The sequence below is a fragment of the Rana temporaria genome, chromosome 3, assembly GCF_905171775.1.
Source record: "Rana temporaria chromosome 3, aRanTem1.1, whole genome shotgun sequence".
In the NCBI taxonomy this organism is placed as follows: domain Eukaryota; kingdom Metazoa; phylum Chordata; class Amphibia; order Anura; family Ranidae; genus Rana; species Rana temporaria.
In genome coordinates, this window is record NC_053491.1 from 302,677,124 (window position 1) to 302,697,440 (window position 20,317).

At 46.0% G+C, this 20,317-nt stretch overlaps 1 protein-coding gene across 3 annotated transcripts in view; it reads right to left on the reverse strand.

Annotated features, from left to right (window-relative positions):
• STING1 (stimulator of interferon response cGAMP interactor 1) overlaps positions 1–20,317 on the reverse strand; it is a 476,559-nt gene that overhangs the window by 177,525 nt on the left and 278,717 nt on the right. For all 3 annotated transcript variants that reach the window (XM_040344776.1, XM_040344774.1, XM_040344775.1), the window contains one exon: positions 3,666–3,774. In XM_040344776.1, the coding sequence (XP_040200710.1) occupies positions 3,666–3,774 (109 nt within the window). The remainder of the gene's footprint in view (positions 1–3,665; positions 3,775–20,317) is intronic.

Genomic DNA, 20,317 nt, shown 5'->3' on the forward strand with positions numbered 1-20,317 from the left:
CGTTCAGATACTATACCACTAAGGGGCGGTGCAGCATTGGGCTGTGTTGTGTCTCTTTGAACCCATGTCTCTCAATTCTCCACTTGAACTGTTACCTTCTGTCAACTTTCCTTACTTCCCATTCACACTACTAAATGGATAAAGATCCACCAAGCCGACTAGGGAAGCCTGTATTTTATGTGCATGTTCCCTGTCGACTATGGAGTTCCCCTCCCATTCTCTTCCCCTGCAGGATTGCTTATTGGTGGGCTCTGACGGCGTGTCCGCCCTCCTGGGCGGATCTCTTGCTGATCCGTCGATGTGTACTGTGTGACGCTGTTGGACGTCCCCACCGTAACCTACGTGGGGACGACCATTTGTTGCACATCCATCTCCAGACCGTGAGGCGGTACCCTGCCCTTCCACTCGTTTTTCCAGGCCTCTGATTGGGTGGGATGCTTGTTGCATCCGCCCCCATCACCGCCCCCATCATCCACCAACCCTAAGCTTTGAGCCGGTCATGTGATGAGCGATCGATGATGACGTCATCACGGGTGCGACGGGCTACGCCGATCCAGCTGATCCAACTCATCAACAACCAGGTAGGGGGATATATAAAACGTACACAACACACTTTACAATGTATCGGCGTCATCGCTTTCCTGGGGACACATGCGGTTTTCACCTTGCTGTGATCAGATGGCTGCAGGTACACTGAATCGTTGCAGGCTCTAATACTAGGGCTGCAATAATACTTTTTACCCATGGTGTTTTCCTCTTTGTTTGGACTTACCCTGGTGTTATTTGTTTCCTTATAGGAACTAGCTCTGGGAATCCTATACAATACCTCTGGGTTTATATACCCAGGATTTTTTGGATTGCCCTATGATATGTTAATATATATCCTGCTCAGCCCAGCTCTGTGAAATTTTGAATTACCGCATGTTAGCGGTCCCTGGATTCGAATTTCTAGTGCCTACCAGCACTTGACTGCCCGAATACTTGTATGCTTACAAATCAGTGTTTTTGGTGAGTAAGCTTTTATCCATGCTGGTGGTGGCTGCTCTTTATCAATTTCCTTCCCCCCCCCCCCCCCCCCTACCTTTTGGTCAAACCCTCCCTCTCCTCTCCCCCCCCCCTTCCTTTCCCCTATTGTGTCCCAGACAAACAATATACTTATTTATGTTTAAAGCCCAATTTTTTATCATTTACAGATTATCTCCCCACGTTTGGCTGGCTTGATATAGCTTGTCCGCCCAGCCACTGTGGGGCTAACACGCTATTGTCGCTTGCTTACCCCCAATGCGACCTATTTTTGTAAGTCATATCTTGCTGCTACATATTCAATACATTTATATCTTTTTTCTTTTTCCCTTCCCTATTCAATTACAAATTGTCTATGACACTGCCTCCTTTCTCCTTTTCTCCCTTTTCTCCTCCTGATCTACGTGGGCTTTGGGTGACGCACCGCTAACCCCCCCTGCTGTACCGCACTCGTACTGATAGACATAAATAATCTTTTTAGTTTTATAAACTGTTTTTGGTTTTCTTTTATTTACTGTATTATGTATATTTTTACTGTATATAAGAAACTCCCTTTTATATATGTATACTTGTGAACTCATTGTTTTCTTGTATATATGTTTCAGTAGATGCAATATCTTATGCTCCTGAGGAAGCGCTAACTCGCGTAACATGTAGAGCAAGCTCTTCACCAAATCTTGGAATACTACACTGGATATGCAACTCAACATTGTACCTGTAACTGTGCTCTCTAAATGAAGCCTATATATGATATGATTGTATAGTGTTGTAATCACAGCTGTGGTATTAGTTGCTGACCTATTCTCTTTTGATTTTATGTCATTCCACTTTTATGATATTTCATACTAAATAAATCTCTAGTTTTCTACATCTTTTGGTATTGTGTGCCCTTAAAGCCCAATTTATTAGTCCTTTCCTCAAATAAGGGGGGTGTATGCTTTGCGAGTGGGTGTAAGCGGTACTGGCACTAACCTAACGCTGCCTGGGGCGACGCAGACCCTGACTGACGCTAACATTTTATTTATATCACCCGCCGGGCGATCAGGGGATTAAACCTTTATTGGGTTATATACGGCGGGTGCCCTGATGCTATGAACAGCAAACTAACTAACCAGCGTCAACCGTAACACTTATACGGTGATCACTGGTGAAAGGGTTAACTAGGGGGCAATCAGGGGTTAAAACCTTTATTAGGTAATATATGGGGGTACCTGACGCTTTCTAAAAACCTGGCGGCGAACCTAAAATAACTAAATAACTAACTGGCTAACCCGCGTCACCAGTGACACTTATACAGTGATCACTGGTGAAAGGGTTAACTCTAGGGGCAATCAGGGGTTAAAACCTTTATTTATGGGGGTACTTAACGCTATATAAACCTGGCGGCGAACCTCAAAAAAAAACTAGCTACCTAGCGGCAAAAGTGACACTAATACAGCGATCAGAAAACCGATCGCTTAGTGACACTGGCAATAGGGGGTGAAAGGGTTAATTAGGGTGGTGATCAAGGGGTTAAACCTTTATTAGGGGGGGTAGGGGGCCTAAAGCTAATGTCCCTAACACTTTTTTCTGTCACAAATGACACTAATTGCAGTGATCAGAAAATAAATGATCACTGCAATAGTGACACTGTGACAGTTGGCTGGGGGGGGGGGGGGTGATCAGCGGTGACTGGGGGGGGGGGGGAGTTGTGTGCCTATGTGTAACGTGTCAGTGTACTGTTTGGTGCAGCTCACGTTACAGAAGTCCTCTCTCCTCTGGATCCAGACGAAAAAGACCCACACAAGGAGAGAGGACTTCACTCCCCCTTCCTGTGTTTACACTTAACACAGGAAGGGGCTGAGCAGGACGCTCATTGGCTGGGAGCAATTTGAGAGGGGGTGGCTGGAATCATACCGGATCGCTCGTAACCACTTACCGACCGCCGCACGTAGCGGGGGGGGGTCCCGATCGGACCCCCGGCCCGCGAATAGGCAGGGACGTATATATACGCCCATCTGCCTGTCCGTGCCATTCTGCGGACGTATATAGTCGTGCGACGGGCGTTAAGTGGTTAATAGCTACAGTTTACAGTTTCTGGTCATAACCACCAGAATATATGTCATATAATAGAAACATTTGCTGAAAAAAAAATGTAAATGTGTTACTTTACTGTTATGTCACTCCTTTCAATTTCTCAGGTTCCTATTGTCAACCAAATGTAACTGTTCTACAACCTAACCTCCTTGAACTGTTATAAAAACATCCACAAAAAAAGCAGTAGGACTTACCAGAAATGGTGGGGTAGGTATTTATTTTCACTCTTCAAAAAAATATTTAAATATTCATAGCTGACAAACAAAGGCACACATTTTTTTTCAATATTTGGTGTATTTGGGCAGTTATAGTAGTCACTAGCTGTTTGAAAAATCGTGTTCTATGCAGCTGATCATTGCTTTCATCAGTATACCCTTTAAATACTCAATTTATTCTAAAGAGTGCATGACCACATATTCCGAACCTATGATTGATTATTTGTATGTTGTGTGGTCACTACTATCTCTATTGAAAGGTTAGATCTGAGAACTGGATAGCTGAAACTTTTAGAGCTTTGCTAAATGAATTTGTGATGAAGTACAATATGAAAAAAAAAAGTTTCCTACCTGGAAGAACAAATTTGAGGTAGCCAACATAATAGGACCATGCAAGTCCATGAGCAACATTCAGGTGTCTTTTTTCTGTGATTTCAGAAATGGCTGCAGGTGTTGGGCCCTTGGGAGAAAAAAATGTTCAATGATTTTACATTCTTGGATATCCTGTATGTAAACATTATCTGCTCCATCAGCAAGTTAAATATTCCCATAAACACCACAATGCTGAGGCTGAGAAGGTGATAGAGCAAATATACTTTCCAAGGTGCTAGCTAGAGGGTTGACAATCTCTCATCTCATAAAGAAACTCAAAAGAAATTCACTCTGGTAAATTACATTAAATTAGAATCCGACACATTGTACATAAATAAAAAAATGCCATACCTATGCCTTTTCTTATTAAGTTGCCATAGCTGTGCCTGTTTTGAAATTTTAATAGGGAGTCTATTAATCATTGGCAGACCTTAAACTTTATTGTTTATTTAATATGACCTCATTTAGGTCTACAGAACAGAAGAAATGTGTGTTTTAGGATGGCCTCTTCTTTTCAAAGAATTGTTCTCAAATTAATTGATTTGGACATGCATTATTCAATAGATATACGTATACAATATAAAGTGTAAAAATAAAATATAAAAACCTGCCCCCTCCTTCCCCCCTCCAATGGGAAAAGTTGCTTGATAGTGTACACTGATCTGTGAATGGGGGGGGGGGGGGGGAGTCTGAGTCACAGGATTATCTGCCCCATTTATAGATCAAGTTGCATGTAGTGTAATTGAAGAAATAACTTTTCACAATGGAGGAGGGAAGAGGGTGTGGGTCTCCATTGGGAGCTTTTTCATTGCAGCTTGACAGAAGATTTAGAATTATATATCAGACAGGAGGCGAGTATCTTATGCATTAATCTTTCTTTATTAATGCTCATAGCAGATAATGCATTGTTCAAATTTAACATAAGTAAAACAGAAAAGAAAAGAAAACTGTAGAAATACACTTCCCAGCAGTCCTTGGGCCGTAGCCACTCCCATCATAGTCTCTATATAAGGACTGCTCTCACTTATCTCTTCCTCTTTCTTTCTGCTCATGGCAAGGAACAGATAAGTGCATTTAACTGTTTGATTATTTTATCGTGATATAATTTATTTATTATTATATTATTATTTTATTACCACTGATCGCTTGTGTTTCTCGGGATTTCCTTTGGATTGCCTGTGGAGACATAGTAGCTACTATTATCATTTATTTGTGTTTATCCCCCCTTTTCGTTGTCCTAACCTTCGGTTGGGACTCGTTGCCGCGCGGACGCACTCGTTCCCCTTGGCGCCTCTGTCTTCGGTATTCCCCTCACGGAGCCCGTAGTCTCGCGAGATGACGCCATCTTGCTAGGCGCCATCTCGTTCGGGCACAGATTCGCTGTGTTCTCGGGTGCGGCTTCCTCTTCACAGGAGCCGCGCCTACAGGCGCGCGCGCGCGCTCCCTCTCTCACACTCTTCGCGCGCAATCTAGGGGCGGATTCCCGCACGCCATCCAGTCACAGCAGAGCGGGACACGGAGGGGCGGACCTCCGGACCGCCCTGTCCTGTCAGCAGCCAATAGGAACGCCAGGGGCTGTAGTCTCACGAGACTTCGCCTCTGGAGGGGAATTCCTTCTAGCTCACCTCCCACCGCAGGCCAGTCAGCGCCAGTGGTGTCGGAGGTAGGAGCCTGATACAGTTAGCTAGTGAGTTTTTTGCGATTTCAGTTAGCTAGTTTAGCGTTCTTTAGGAATTTATTCCTAGAACATCTAGATCCTTAGCGATTGATAGGCATACCTGGTGGCTTAGTCAGCACCACCTAATCCCTCTCCCCACAAAACGTTGCCTGTCTGTATAATCTAAATACATTAATATGGCAGAAGAGGGTCCCTTCCCTGTCCTGGATGAGGAGTTGATGCTGGGCTCAGCACAATTCCTGAGTCCTGCTCAAATTCAGGAAATTATCAATAAATCAGTGCAAGCTGCACTGGCTGCTGCTACCACACCCTTCGATACGCAGCAAGCCATAACCCTCGCCCCGATACCGTTGCCACACGACGGTGAGCCGCGCATAAAAGGAGGCAAATCCTCTCAGAAGAGGAAACATATGGTGCCGGCCCATGACTCCCCGGCAGGGGAAGCAAACAATGTGCAGAGAGCAGCTCCCCACACGGACTGCCACCCCAAGCATCCTTCAGACTCCTTTCAACCCCTGGGCCTCAGGGAGTCATCAAAGAGGCATGGCTCCGCTAAGCGGACCAAACCCGACTCGTACGTAGTTGAGTCAGACGAGGATTCGTCCGCTGAGTCGGACGTATCTGGAGTCTCAGAGTCTGAATGCGAAGAGGAAGAGGATGCTGGGTCATTGGCGCTCCTACAAGACGCCACCCCTGCAAATCAGGGCAAAGATATAATAGATGCCCTGGGCGAACCACTGTTCAACCCAGACGCCATCTCCCACCCCCGTTCTGGGGAGTGGTCCCCCTTACCCCATGTGTCGCAGTATGTCGAGTTTTGGGCACGTAGACCCCTTGAGAGGTCAAACCGTAACTGTCATGGACCTTGGAGTAATGGAGTGGTTACTGAGCTATATTGAGACATTTCCATTATGTGATAAGCCTGTTTAAAGCCTTTGTGATTATCAGGTGTGGGTGTCTTCTGTCGGAGACAGCCCGTCTGAAGATGTAAGTGTTTATGCTAAGTGCCTTTGTACTGTTCTAAAGGTCAGAAGCCTCCTGTCAGGAGCATTGAATTAGCATTCTATTGTCTAAAGCAATGTAACCTCTCAGAGGTAGTAATTAAGTAGACCGGGTTATTGTGTACATTGATTACCCCCTGGGGCTTCTGTCTCAATACACAAGTCTTTCTATCCAAGCTATTGGACCAATCCCTGTTGACAATTTCAAGTCCTCATTTGCATGGTCAAGGAGGACTTGAGTGAAGACTGGATATACTTTACAATTGACCAATAGGAAAGCGGTTGTTGGGAGTGGGATGTTCCAAAATTCTGTATAAAAGTGTGCTGTGTACTTGAAAATAAAGAGTCCTGTTGGAACTTACATACAGCCTGCCTGGTGTTTGTTCTTAATGGGTCCGAATGGCACATAGCTGTAATTCGGATCCCGGAACCTTGGATGACTGGACCATCAGACGTTGCAATCTGCAAGCTGACTCACTGGTAGCAGAGGAGTGTCGGGAGAGCAGGACCTGGGCGAGGAAGGATCTCGTCACATTGGTTGGCAGCGGTGGGATTTGCTCTCCAGTTACTAGGACAATTTCAAACCACCACCATGAATGACCAGCTATGCAGCCTGGAGGAGAACCATGCTAAAAGACTTGCTTGAGAGCCGTGGAGAGACCGGTGGGAAGAACAAGGCCACCCTGATCATTGCGCTAGCCGAGATGGATCAGAGGGATGGTGATGCAGGACCCCGGTCAGTTGAAGACTTGTTCCAGCAGCGAGTTCAACAGCGGTTGGCATTATATGGTGCGAACCCATCAGAGACCGCCATACAGAATACCATTAGAGACCTCCAGCGGCAGGATGAGAGAGAACGAGAGTGGCAACAGAGAGAACAGGAGCGGCAACAGAGAGAACGAGAGCGGCAACAGGAGCTGAGAATTGCGGAAATACGGCGATCGGTGACAACGCCTAAAAAAGCAGCAACAAATGAAAGAAGAGGAGAGGTACAGATATCAGTAACCATGGAAGAGGAATTCAGAAGGAGGTTGCGAGAGAAGCAGATACAGCGCAGAGGACCAGTATCAGAGGAGGTCCTGCTTGGATGGTCTGATTCGATCCGCTGCGAACTCTGGAAAGAAGCGCTAGCCTGCGAGCAGCGACACCAGGGAAAAGCTCTCCCCTCCATCCATGTAAGGTACTGGTCACAGTATGAAGTACGGATGTTGTTATTGGGGGAACAACCAAAGCAGGAGTGGACAGCAGAGTTAAGCAGGCTGATCCGGGAAGAGATGCGGTTGGACGAGAGCTACAGAGCCCTCCGGTGGTATGTAGTCCAAGAGTGCCCGTGGTCAGCGGATGACAGCCCCACGGAAGGCTTTGACTATGATGGCCTGGGATTGTTGTATTGGAGGATGTCCAGGGATCCCAACTTTGGGAGCGATCGGGAGTGGCGTTGGGAGGAAATAATGGAGCACAGAGAGCGAAGACTGAATGTCCCGGAAGTGCACTGGTTACAGGAAGATTTGGAATTCCTGGCCGCTCAGGAATGGGAACTGGAAATTGCCTACAAACAGCTGCTAGACTCCGCTCAGCAGCAGGGTGAGGTTCCCTTTACCTGGGACTATGAGGAAATATCAGCTGACAGTGATGAAATCCTGGCTGATGAATCAGCAGTGGAAAATCGGGAGCTTGCCATTCCCAAAGCTGAAGTGCTGACCGCAGGGCCGAGCTCTGCTAACCTCTGCTCAGTACCCATAGCATCTGCTGGGTTCCATGGACAGGAGATGGTGAACCTCTATCCCCAGACACCAGTTGTAGAGACAGGGGATTTGATAGACTTTTCTGCTGAGGAAGAACAACCTGGGGAGCCTCCAACAGAAGAGCTGGTATCAGGGCCAAACATCACTGTGCTCTGCCCAGCACCAAGGACAGTATTTGTGGAGTTACAAGGAACTTCCCCAGCTGAAGCGCTGGTCACCGGACAGAGGGATCAAGACCTCTGCCCCACCCCTGTGGCAGTTCCGGAGGCTCAGGGTGAGAAGATGGCGATCACTCCCCAGCCACAGATTACAGAATGTATGGACTGTTCAGAGGATGTTATGGATTATGCACCCCCAGCAGAAGTGCTGGCGACAGGGCAGAATGCTAGCCATCTCTGCCCAGCACCGGGACCAACTGTGGAGTTCCAGGGAGCCGGGGCGGTTGGCCCCCCTCCCCAGCAACAAGCTGAGGTAGTGAAGCTGTTACTCCCAGCTGAATCACTGGCAGCAGGGCAGGATGCTACTGGCTGCTGCACACCACTACAGCTTGAGCGGATATCGGTGGATGGGACTGTGGTCCCCACTCACAGCAACCCAGCGGAAGAGCTGGCAACAGAGCAGAGTGCCCCGGGCCTCTGCTCTCAACTAACAGAAGAGGGGGTTCCGGTGGTAGTGGATGGGACTCCGATCTCCACGGACACAACCCCAGAACATGGTGCGGCACTGAGACAGGAGGATGTCGGCTTTGCTTTGCAAGCACCGGGGGATTTTTACCTAGCCTCAGTGGATGGGACTGCAGTCTCCACTGGTATACCCCAGGAATGGTGGCCAGTTGGCCCAGATTCCCAACGGCATGATGAACTGAGCCCAGCCACCCTGTCTTCTCTCCAGCGGCTGAAAGGACTCCAGGGAGAAGGGCCAGTCCAGGCCTCTCCCCAGCGGCAGGCGTGTTCTCTGAGAGAGGCAGAGATTGGCTGGGTGAGTAATGCTCTGTTTGGGACAAGTTATCTGGGGTACTGGGTGGGTACCGGAATTGGGGTCTCTCCCAGTGTTAGTCTCCTGCCAAAGGGGGAGATGTGTGACAGACCTAGCCGGGACAGGGGCTTTTGGAGAGGACTGAATGTGAGCCTCTTGCCATCCGATTATGGGCCAGGACCTCAAAACAGGAAGGCAGATGGGTCATCCCAGCGGACAGTCCTGGAACCTTAAGACTACTTTTCCAACATCCTCGAGTTGACCCGTTTGGGTCCCACTGCGGCTGTTGGACTGTTTCCCAGGGGAAGTAATGTCATGGACCTTGGAGTAATGGAGTGGTTACTGAGCTATATTGAGACATTTCCATTATGTGATAAGCCTGTTTAAAGCCTTTGTGATTATCAGGTGTGGGTGTCTTCTGTCGGAGACAGCCCGTCTGAAGATGTAAGTGTTTATGCTAAGTGCCTTTGTACTGTTCTAAAGGTCAGAAGCCTCCTGTCAGGAGCATTGAATTAGCATTCTATTGTCTAAAGCAATGTAACCTCTCAGAGGTAGTAATTAAGTAGACCGGGTTATTGTGTACATTGATTACCCCCTGGGGCTTCTGTCTCAATACACAAGTCTTTCTATCCAAGCTATTGGACCAATCCCTGTTGACAATTTCAAGTCCTCATTTGCATGGTCAAGGAGGACTTGAGTGAAGACTGGATATACTTTACAATTGACCAATAGGAAAGCGGTTGTTGGGAGTGGGATGTTCCAAAATTCTGTATAAAAGTGTGCTGTGTACTTGAAAATAAAGAGTCCTGTTGGAACTTACATACAGCCTGCCTGGTGTTTGTTCTTAATGGGTCCGAATGGCACATAGCTGTAATTCGGATCCCGGAACCTTGGATGACTGGACCATCAGACGTTGCAATCTGCAAGCTGACTCACTGGTAGCAGAGGAGTGTCGGGAGAGCAGGACCTGGGCGAGGAAGGATCTCGTCACAGTAACAAATTACAAGCGGAATGCCCTCGGCCACATATCCCAATGAAGGTGGTCATGACACCAGAAATTGACCCCATTCTATCCAAGTATTTACTAAAGACGGGGAAGTTTCCCAAAAAGGGGATAGACCGATCCTTTAAGACCATACAGGATCGGATCCTCGACCTCTTTGGACCATTAACGAAGATCCTCAACCTGTCAGAACAGGCTGCGACAAATGACCAGACGGTCGATTTAACCCAATTACGTGGGTGGGCCCAAAGGGCCATTTGCCTGGTGGGCAGCGCTAATACCGATTGTTCCATCGAACGTAGACGCTCCATCCTAATGCGGCTTGACCCGCAATTAGCGCACCTAGCTGAAACCGAGCCAGGCCCTGCAGCAGAGGGGATGCTATTTGGGGAATCCTTAGTCAAGGATATTAACAAGTTTGTGGGGCTTTTCAACAGCCTCGACAAGGCTCAGACCTCACTCAAGAGAGCCGGAGCGAGTAGAGTTTTTCCCCGGGCCGGCAGAAGTAGGGGCCGTTCTGCCGGCCGCAATAACAACGTCAAACCGTTCCACAGGCCGGCCCAATCGCAATATGCTCAGGCTCCCCCTCCATACAACACAATGGCGCAACCAGCACCCTTTTTCCCGCCCCGTGGTAGACCGTGGAGAGGACGTGGCCACAGAGGATACCCTCGCTCCCGCCCATATACCGGTGAGTACCGCATACATTCCAATACCTCACACACCTGTAGGGGGACGTCTAATGTTTTTTACCCATGCTTGGTCTGCGATTACGGCAGATACATGGATACTAAACACAGTTACAGGGTTCCACATAGAACTTCTGTCCCCACCAAATCTGGGAATGATACCAACCCCTATTCGATTTGCGGAAGAAAACGTTGCTCTGATAGACAACGAACTCCGAGAGCTGATCTCCAAACGAGCGGTGATCGAAGTCGACCCTTCTTCCCCGGGGTTTATCAGCAACCTCTTCTTAGTCAAAAAGAAGGGAGGGGGCTACCGCCCCGTCATAAACCTTCGGGACTTGAACCAACATGTCGCTTATCGACATTTCAAGATGGAGGGTATTCACTGCCTCCGAGATCTCCTCCAACTGGGGGACTGGTTGGTGAAGGTAGACCTAAAGGACGCCTACCTCACCTTTCCCATGCATCCGGAATCCCAACACCTACTCCGCTTCAGATGGTGGGGACGCACTTGGCAATTTACGTGCCTTCCGTTCGGCCTATCATCCGCCCCATGGTGTTTCACAAAAATCCTGAAACCAGTAGTAGCATCACTGAGGAGCAGGGGCGTACGTCTGATTGTTTATCTGGACGACATCCTCATAATAGCATGCTCCAAAACTCAAGCTTATCGCCACATGGTTTGGACGATCAACCTATTACAAAGTCTAGGCTTCTTGATCAATCACGAAAAGTCGGCTCTTACTCCGGCGCAAGAGATGGAATTCCTAGGCTTCTTGGTAGACACCAACCAAGCTGTTCTCCGCCTACCCAGTGCAAAGTTGGCTCTGATCCGCAAAGAGATCAGAGCTGTACTACGCAAGGGTTACTTATCTCTACGCGTTCTGGCCCGCCTGGTAGGCCTGCTGGCGGCCTCCATTCAAGCCATTTTTCCGGCCCCTCTCCATTACAGGGCCCTCCAGAGGCTGAAGATCCTTCATCTGCGACAGGGTCTCCGGTACGCAGACGAGGTGCCACTCTCTACAGAAGCCAAAGTCGAACTGCAATGGTGGCTTCGACATGCCGTCGAGTGGAATGGCACAACGATCTTCAACTCTTGTCCGGACGTCATCATAGAGTCGGACGCGAGTCGCCGAGGCTGGGGCGCTCGCTTAGGAGAGACCTCGATGGGAGGGACCTGGTCCAGAGACGAATCCCTCTTACACAGGTTCCCTCTCCTGCTGGAATTAGTCGTGGACTACCCCAGACTTCTGCCTCCGCTTCCACACATCCTCTCTCATCCGACCAAAGGCACTCACCCTCTGGTGGAGAAGGGCACGCTGACTCTCCTGGCGTGGTTGGTTTCGGGGTGCCAGACGCACACGGCGACCTTTCAAACTCAGCTAGAGATCTCCTCGCCCTGGCCTGGGCCCCCGGGACTCGATCGGCATATTGATCAGCCTGGAAGCTCTGGGTACGTTGGTGTGATCAACGGCAGGTTGATCCCGTACATGCCCCTGTGACTGTCATAGTGAATTACCTGGCGGATTCTTTCGGATCCGGCAAATCTTACAGCTCCATAAACATTTACAGATCGGCCATATCAGCTTACCACTACCCTGTGGACTCTCTACCAATCGGCAGACACCCCCTGATTTGTAGACTCCTACGAGGCATCAGATTCAAACGGCCTCCTCGTCCTAAGTACCAGTCTACCTGGGATGTTTCCAGGGTTCTCGACATGTTCTCGGGCTGGGAGGACAACGATACTTTGCCCCTCAAACTACTGTCGTTTAAATTAACGGTCCTTCTATGCCTAATATCCATCAAACGTGTCTCAGACGTTAGGGCTTTGGACATTTCCAGGCGCCAATTTTCACCTCAAGGGGTAAAATTCTCGGTGGTCCGTAGAACCAAGACAGGCCTACAATCGGTGTTTTACCCCTATTTTCCTGCGCACCCACGGCTCTGCGTGGTTAGATGTCTACAAGCCTACGAGGCACGCACTACGGAACTGCGACCCCCGGGGTTCTCTCAACTTCTAATATCTTACGTACAACCACACCACCCGGTCACCCCCGCCACTCTGGCGCATTGGGTGATCAGCCATGGCGATGGCGGGCATAGACATTACCCTGTTTGGAGCACACTCTTCCAGAGGTGCCATGGCTACCAAGGTGGTTACGGCGGGGGGCTCTCTCGCAGACCTCTTATTGGCGGCTGACTGGTCTTCCGAGACCATCTTTCGCCTTTTCTATTTCAGACCGGAGGAACATGTCTCCATGTCAGTCTTATGATGATTAGATCTCTTAATATCCTACTGTATTATGATTTATGTTGGTATAGCTAATATGTTAAGCTTTGAACTTGCATAAGATATGAGCCTCCTGTCTGATATATAATTTGAGATTTTCCTAGCTTGTGACGGAAAATATTGATTATATGAAGACAGGAGGCGAGTATCTTCCCTCCCTACCCAACCCTTTCACAATTCTACATTCTATTTCAGGTTATTGATAGCAATCGCGACTACGGCATGCAGGCGACTTGCTGATCGTGTGATGTTCATCCTTTTCGGATGACCAGTTGGTCGAAATAGTTCTGTTGGTTAGTCCCCGTTGGGACCACTTGCTGTTACCACGGATGTTTTCCGAAGCAGAGACGTAAGGCCGGCTGGCCGAAGAGTTGGCGAGTAAGCAACAAAGTTCAAGTGATGACCCTGGTTCCTATATCTTGGGATTCACACAAAGAAAGGAAGAGATAAGTGAGAGCAGTCCTTATATAGAGACTATGATGGGAGTGGCTACGGCCCAAGGACTGCTGGGAAGTGTAGTTTCTACAGTTTTCTTTTCTTTTCTGTTTTACTTACGTTAAATTTGAACAATGCATTATCTGCTATGAGCATTAATAAAGAAAGATTAATGCATAAGATACTCGCCTCCTGTCTTCATATAATCAATATTTTCCGTCACAAGCTAGGAAAATCTCAAATTATTAACTAATGCATACCAGAAGTTCAGCAGCAGTGTGAGGACGGGACATCCCGCGCAGAAAATTTCTACAGGATACAACTGTCTGCAAAACATAAAGTGCCTTGCAAAAGTATTCACCCCCCTTGGTATTTTTCATGTTTTGTTGCCTCACAACCTGGAATTAACATGCATTGTTTGAGGATTGGCATAATTTAATTTACAGAACATGCCCACAACGTTGAAGATTTTTTTTTTTGTGCATACCTATTCACCCCCCTAAAGTCAATACTTTGTAGAAGAAAAATATGAGAATGGTGCGCTTATTCAATAATGTGCCATGAAGTAGTATACTCAAAGAAAAAATATGATGAGTATCCAAACATACAAATAAATAAATAGATGTGAATAAAGTCCAACTAAAGCCCAATGGTAGGAGTTAGTTCATATAAAGGCAAAAATCTCATAGAGATAACTTGATAGAAGAAAAAAATGATAAAACATCTATCCAAGCATCGACTGTTAAATTTATGAATTGACCGCTCACCTCCAACAATGACCCAAGGGTCAAACAAGGCTCATCAGATAGTCAGATAAGGAATCCTGCTGATGGATCTGTAAAGGCATCCAGGTTCCAGGCAAAGATGAAGAACTACTTCCAAAACTTGGCATCAAAACATCTTGGGTAATTCCACATATAGAGGAAACAGCTCGCTCCAAGAAAGGGCACTTCTTGTATAAATGGCGCTCAAAGGAAACAAAGAACAGCCATAGTGCAATATTGCCAAATGAAAAGTAAATTTATTTAGTAAAAAAACTGCTTACATCAAGTAAGGATAAAAACCGCAGTAAAAAGCAATGGGAGTAGTGACACACAGGCCTCCTCATCGTACTTCTGTTAAAAAAACATCAGAACTGATGCAACAATGCTCCATCCGACGCGTTGCGTCACTGGTCTTGTGGCACATTATTGAATAAGCGCACCATTCTCATATTTTTCTTTTACATTTATTACGCAGTGTCTTTCGAGTACACTACTAAGTGGTTGCAGCTAATTCACGGTCACTATAAATGTACTATATATATAATATATATTTTTTTTTCTTCTGCGTTTATTTTCACTATATTCACTGGAGGTTGATGGTTTATATTTACTTATAAATTAGAACATAGCGCGAAAGTTATTCTCTTATAACAAATACTTTGTAGAGCCACCTTTTGCGGCCATTACAGCTCCAAGTCGCTTTGGATAAGTCTCTATGAGCTTGCCACATCTTACCACTGGAATTTTTGCCCATTCATCCTTGCAAAACTGCTCCAGCTCCTTCAAGTTGGATGGTTTGCACTTGTGAACAGCAATCTTTAAGTCTGACCACCGATTTTCTATTGGATTGAGGTCTGGGCTTTGACTAGGCTATTCCAACACATTTACATGTTTCCCCTTAAACCACTCAAGTTTTGCTTTAGCAGTGTGTTTGGGGTCATTGTCCTGCTGGAAGGGGAACCTCCGTCCTAGCCTCAAATCACACAGAGTGGTACAGGTTTTGCTTAAAAATATCCCTGTATTTAGCACCATCCATCTTTCCCTCAACTCTGACCAGTTTCCCAGTTCCGACTGCTAAATGTTGGTGTTCTTGGTGTGATGTGATGTGTTGGTTTTGCACCAGACATAGTGTTTTCTTTGATGGCCAAAAAGTAAAATTTTAGTCTTATCAGACCAGAGCATCTTTCTCCATACATTTTGGGAGTCTCCCACATGCCTTTTCGCAAACTCAAAACGTGCCATTTTGTTTTTTGCTGAAAGTAAGGGCTTTCTTCTGGCCACTCTGCCATAAAGCCCAACTCTATGGAGTGTACGGCTTATTGACGTCCTATGTACAGATACTCCAGTCTCTGCTGTGGAACTATGCAGCTTCTCCAGGATATTTGTTTATAACCTAACCCTGACTTGTATTTCTCAACGATGTCACTCACTTTTTTGGAGAGTTCCTTGGTATTCATGGCAGTGTTTGGTTAGTGGTGCCTCTTGCTTAGGTGTTGCAGCCTCTGGGGCCTTTCAAAAGGGCCTTTCATATATGTAATGACAGATCCTGTGACACTTGAACATTGAACTAAAGGCCGTAATGTAAGAGAATAGGTAAAAAGATAACAAATATTTGTTTTATCTGTACTTGATTGCAGTTTGCATCTAATAAATGTGAGAAACAACCAGTACATATTTTATCAATGGAGTGTGCAACATACAACTTTTTCATTACAATGGACCTTTCTTTTCCAGATGTGTAATGCCTCGTACATACGATCGCGATTTCCGACAAGAAGGAAAACGGCTGAAATTTGTCTTGCATACACACGGTCACACTAATCTTGGCTGAAATTCCGACCGTAAAGAACGCAGTGACGTACAACACTTACTACGACACTAGAAAAGGGAAGTTCGATACGAAGCACGCCACCCTTTGGGCTCCTTCTGCTGATCTTGTGTTAGTAGAGGTTTGGTGAGAGCCGATTCTTTTTTTTTTTCAGCTACCTGCTTTTCAGATCGTTTTACCTGCTGTTCAGTTTGTTCTTGTGGGTTCGTATCTGGTTTCCAGTGCGTTCTTGTCTGCTCGTTTCTGATTTTCAGGTCGTTCATAGGCCTTGCTGTTCTTCAGTGTGTTCTGTTAGCTCGTACTGACTAGCCGACCGTTTTCTAGCCATGTTGTGGGTACGTTCTCACGTAGAATTCGTACTGTGCACAGGCTTGGTGTAGGGGTTCTTGTCTTGGCCCAAGCCCAGTCCACAAACAGGGTGGGGATGAGTTCATGGACGAAGAATTGGTTGCTCCATCGTGACCAATTCTGTCACATGCCTTTGCTGCGGGACATCCAGGAGAATAATCCTGATGACTTCAGGAATTTTCATTGGATGACGGACCCTGTTTTTCACCGTCTGTTGGCTTTGCAGTTCCCTCACGAAGCAGGACACCTGCATGCGGCAAGCCATCACTGCCGAGCAAAGGCTAGTCACCATGTTGCGGTACTTGGCGACAGGGAGAAGTCTGCAGGACCTCAAGTTCTCAACAGGCATCTCCCCCCCAGGCTCTGGGGATCATTATCCCAGAGACCTGTTCTGCCATCATCCAAGTCCAGCAGAAGGACTATATTAAGGCAAGTTTTCTCCTTTAACATCACATTCTATGTATTTAATGTTTGTTAATGTATTGTATTTCTGTCATTCCCTAATTACCATTATTGTAATATGCTGTGAATGTCCCCTTTGTCCCCATGCATGCTGTAAGCTTTTAATGCTCCTTTTTTGGCCTACATGCATATTTCTCTTCACTAACCTCTCCAGCATGCTATCATTGGCCCATACACACCTAGCCTAGTCACTTACCAATGTATTTTGTCAGCTCCATTGTAGTGCTATACCCTAAACACCCCCTAAAATGTGTACAAATGTTATTGTTGTCCTTAAATTCAGGCAGAGTGGCAGAGGCTTTTTTTGGGGGTCCCAAACTCATTTTAAACCCCCCTAAAATGTGTAAAAATGTATTTGTTCTCTTTAAATTCAGGCAGAGTGGCAGAGGCTTTTTTTGGGGGGGTCCCAAACTCATCTAGAGCCCTACCTAAATGATTTACAATGGGCCATCAGAGAGGGTGAGGAATCAGATAAGTGGACCTTATATTTGTGTCTTTAAATACGTTTTCAAATAAATGTTATACTGATGTTGGCCAAGAATGTTTGTCTAATCTGTGTGCAATGTTCTGTGCAAAAGTACTAATATATTTCTTTATTGTTTGACTCCACGGTTTCCTTCAACACCACAGGAATGGCAGACATTGGCCTCCCAGTTTGCCATGCAGTGGGACTTTCCCAACTGCAGAGGGGCAATAGATGGGAAACATATATGTGGATCGTGGATGTAATCACAGTGTGTAGTAGTGATAGTGATGTGATGGTCAGGACACTGTGCAGTGCAATATGGTAGGATAGAAATAACAATGGGTGGATATGATTAATATTCACACCCTCCTATCGCTGAAATGTGAACTGGTCCTGAACCCTGGCAATAGTACCAATCCTTTACAAAAAGCAATATCACAAAATGTTAGAAAAAATGAATATGAATACAATAGCAGTCCTCTGAGTAAAGGAGTCCTGTGGGCACTAAAATGCAATTAATCCTGAACAATAAAAAGTGCAGTCCAATAGTGCATATTAGGACAGAAAGAGATGTGACAACTTGATAAAATGGTGACTTAAAGTGCAGTTCCCTTTCATCAATATTCCGTGACTGTTGTGCTCCCCCTCAAGGGTCCCCACTCACCAGACCATGGCACCCCTAGGGGCAAACAGCGATGAGTGGTGGTACCTTAGTTGCCTTTAATGACACAGCCCTCTATGTCAAGGTTTTAAGGGTTGCAGCTACTCCAAAGCTGTAGGAAGCAGGTTTGAATCAGGTGCTGGGGATGTCACTCAAAAAGAAAGAAAGAAAGAATGTCCACATAGCATAGTATGTTTGTAAAAAACTGAAGATGTTCACATTTATTGGAGATAAAATATGCGGAGGTCTCCACAATGAATCCCAGAGAACCCTGGGGGATCACAATGTTGAACCAACAGAAGAAAACATTTTTTGTTTAAAAATAAATAAAAATTAAATAAAAATTAAAAATGTAATATATAAAAATGGCAGAGGTGAATAGTCCCGCTGTCCGCCTATCCCAGATTGCTGAAAGGCCGTCAACACCGCCGGTGTCTGTCTGTTGGTTCAACATTGTGATCCCCCAGGGTTCTCTGGGATTCATTGTGGAGAGGGCCGTGTCATTAAAAGGCAACTAAGGTACCACCACTCATCGCTGTTTGCCCCTAGGGGTGCCGTCGTCTGGTGAGTGGGGACCCTAGAGGGGGAGCACAACAGTCACGGAATATTGATGAAAGGGAACTGCACTTTAAGTCCCCATTTTATCAAGTTGTCACATCTCTTTCTGTCCTAATATGCACTATTGGACTGCAGTTTTTATTGTTCAGGATTAATTGCATTTTAGTGCCCACAGGACTCCTTTACTCAGAGGACTGCTATTGTATTCATATTAATTTTTTCTAACATTTTGTGATATTGCTTTTTGTAAAGGATTGGTACTATTGCCAGGGTTCAGGACCAGTTCACATTTCAGCGATAGGAGGGTGTGAATATTAATCATATCCACCCATTGTTATTTCTATCCTACCATATTGCACTGCACAGTGTCCTGACCATCACACCACTATCACTACTACACACTGTGATTACATCCACGATCCACATATATATTTAGGCATACCACGCACGAGGATGGGTTGGTATGCATTTTAATGTGGGTACCTATTGTTATTGCACACACATTGTGTTGACACCTTAAGAAACCAGCCTTCTACAACCTTTGCCCCTGGTATCTAGAGACTGGTTTACCACTGTCTGAGCACATTGAATGTCAGTTTCACTACACATGTAAAGGCTCATTTCCAGGGGCCTTTGTCTTTGATCCACTGACCTGCACAGGGTCCTGACCTTAATCACATTTTTTGACGATTTTTGACGATTTTTTTCACTTTCTAGTGGTTTTTCTCAAACACCTTTGGGTGCCCCTGCCTGGAGGAAGCCCAATCAATCAGTCACATAGTCGGAACAGAGGTTCCTTATTATCAATAGGGGTAACCTGCACGCAACCACATCTATCACGGGCGAGACTACAGGGCATCCATAATTATTGGTTGGCCCATACTTAGGTTACCCCACATTTGTTTACTTAGGACACCCACCTTTTTTTTTCTCCCACCACTGTTGGGTTTAGCAGCGCCACCATCCCGACATCTTCATGTATATTCTCTCTGGTCTCATTTGGGACCCCTTAGGGAGGCAGCAGCTTTTTGTGCACATCCTAAGCGCGGATTCTCCTTTACAATAGATGGGAAATATGTCCGCATCATCCCACCACCCCATTCGAAAATAGAGAACAAAACCCCTGATTGGACTTTTAAGGCACAGATAATAAGCAATGTATAGTATTTTATGATGTTTATTTAGAAAATCGAACAAAAAAATATAATAATTAAATACAAAATTTAGCATGATCGAAAACAGGCATGATGTGTTGGTACATATGAGTACAGAGTTGCAAATTAGCGTTGGATGGTATAGTTCGCAGGGCTGTCCCAATGTTTCCGTGAGAAATAACTCTCCTTCTTCAGGAGTATACTGCGAAGTTACCAATCACTCTATAATGTATAAAAGAATGATGAGAATGCGATCTATGAAATTTAAATATGAACAACAAATTGTGTGTAGAGAGTAATATATTACGCATACTTACAGTTACAGTGGACTGTATACTGTACAGGACTTTCCTGATCATGCAAATTGAAATTTAAAAACATGAGTTGACTGCTGGTCCAGGTTGCATCGGCGTGGTCAAAAACCATAAGGGGATACTGATGTATGAAAAACGCCTGAAGAATGGACAGGCTGCCCTCAAGAGAGAAACGCTACTGGAGCCAGTGATATCCCCGGGCCCTGAAATGTGGTATAATATATATTATTAATATGGGTTTGCATAGGGATTTTGTG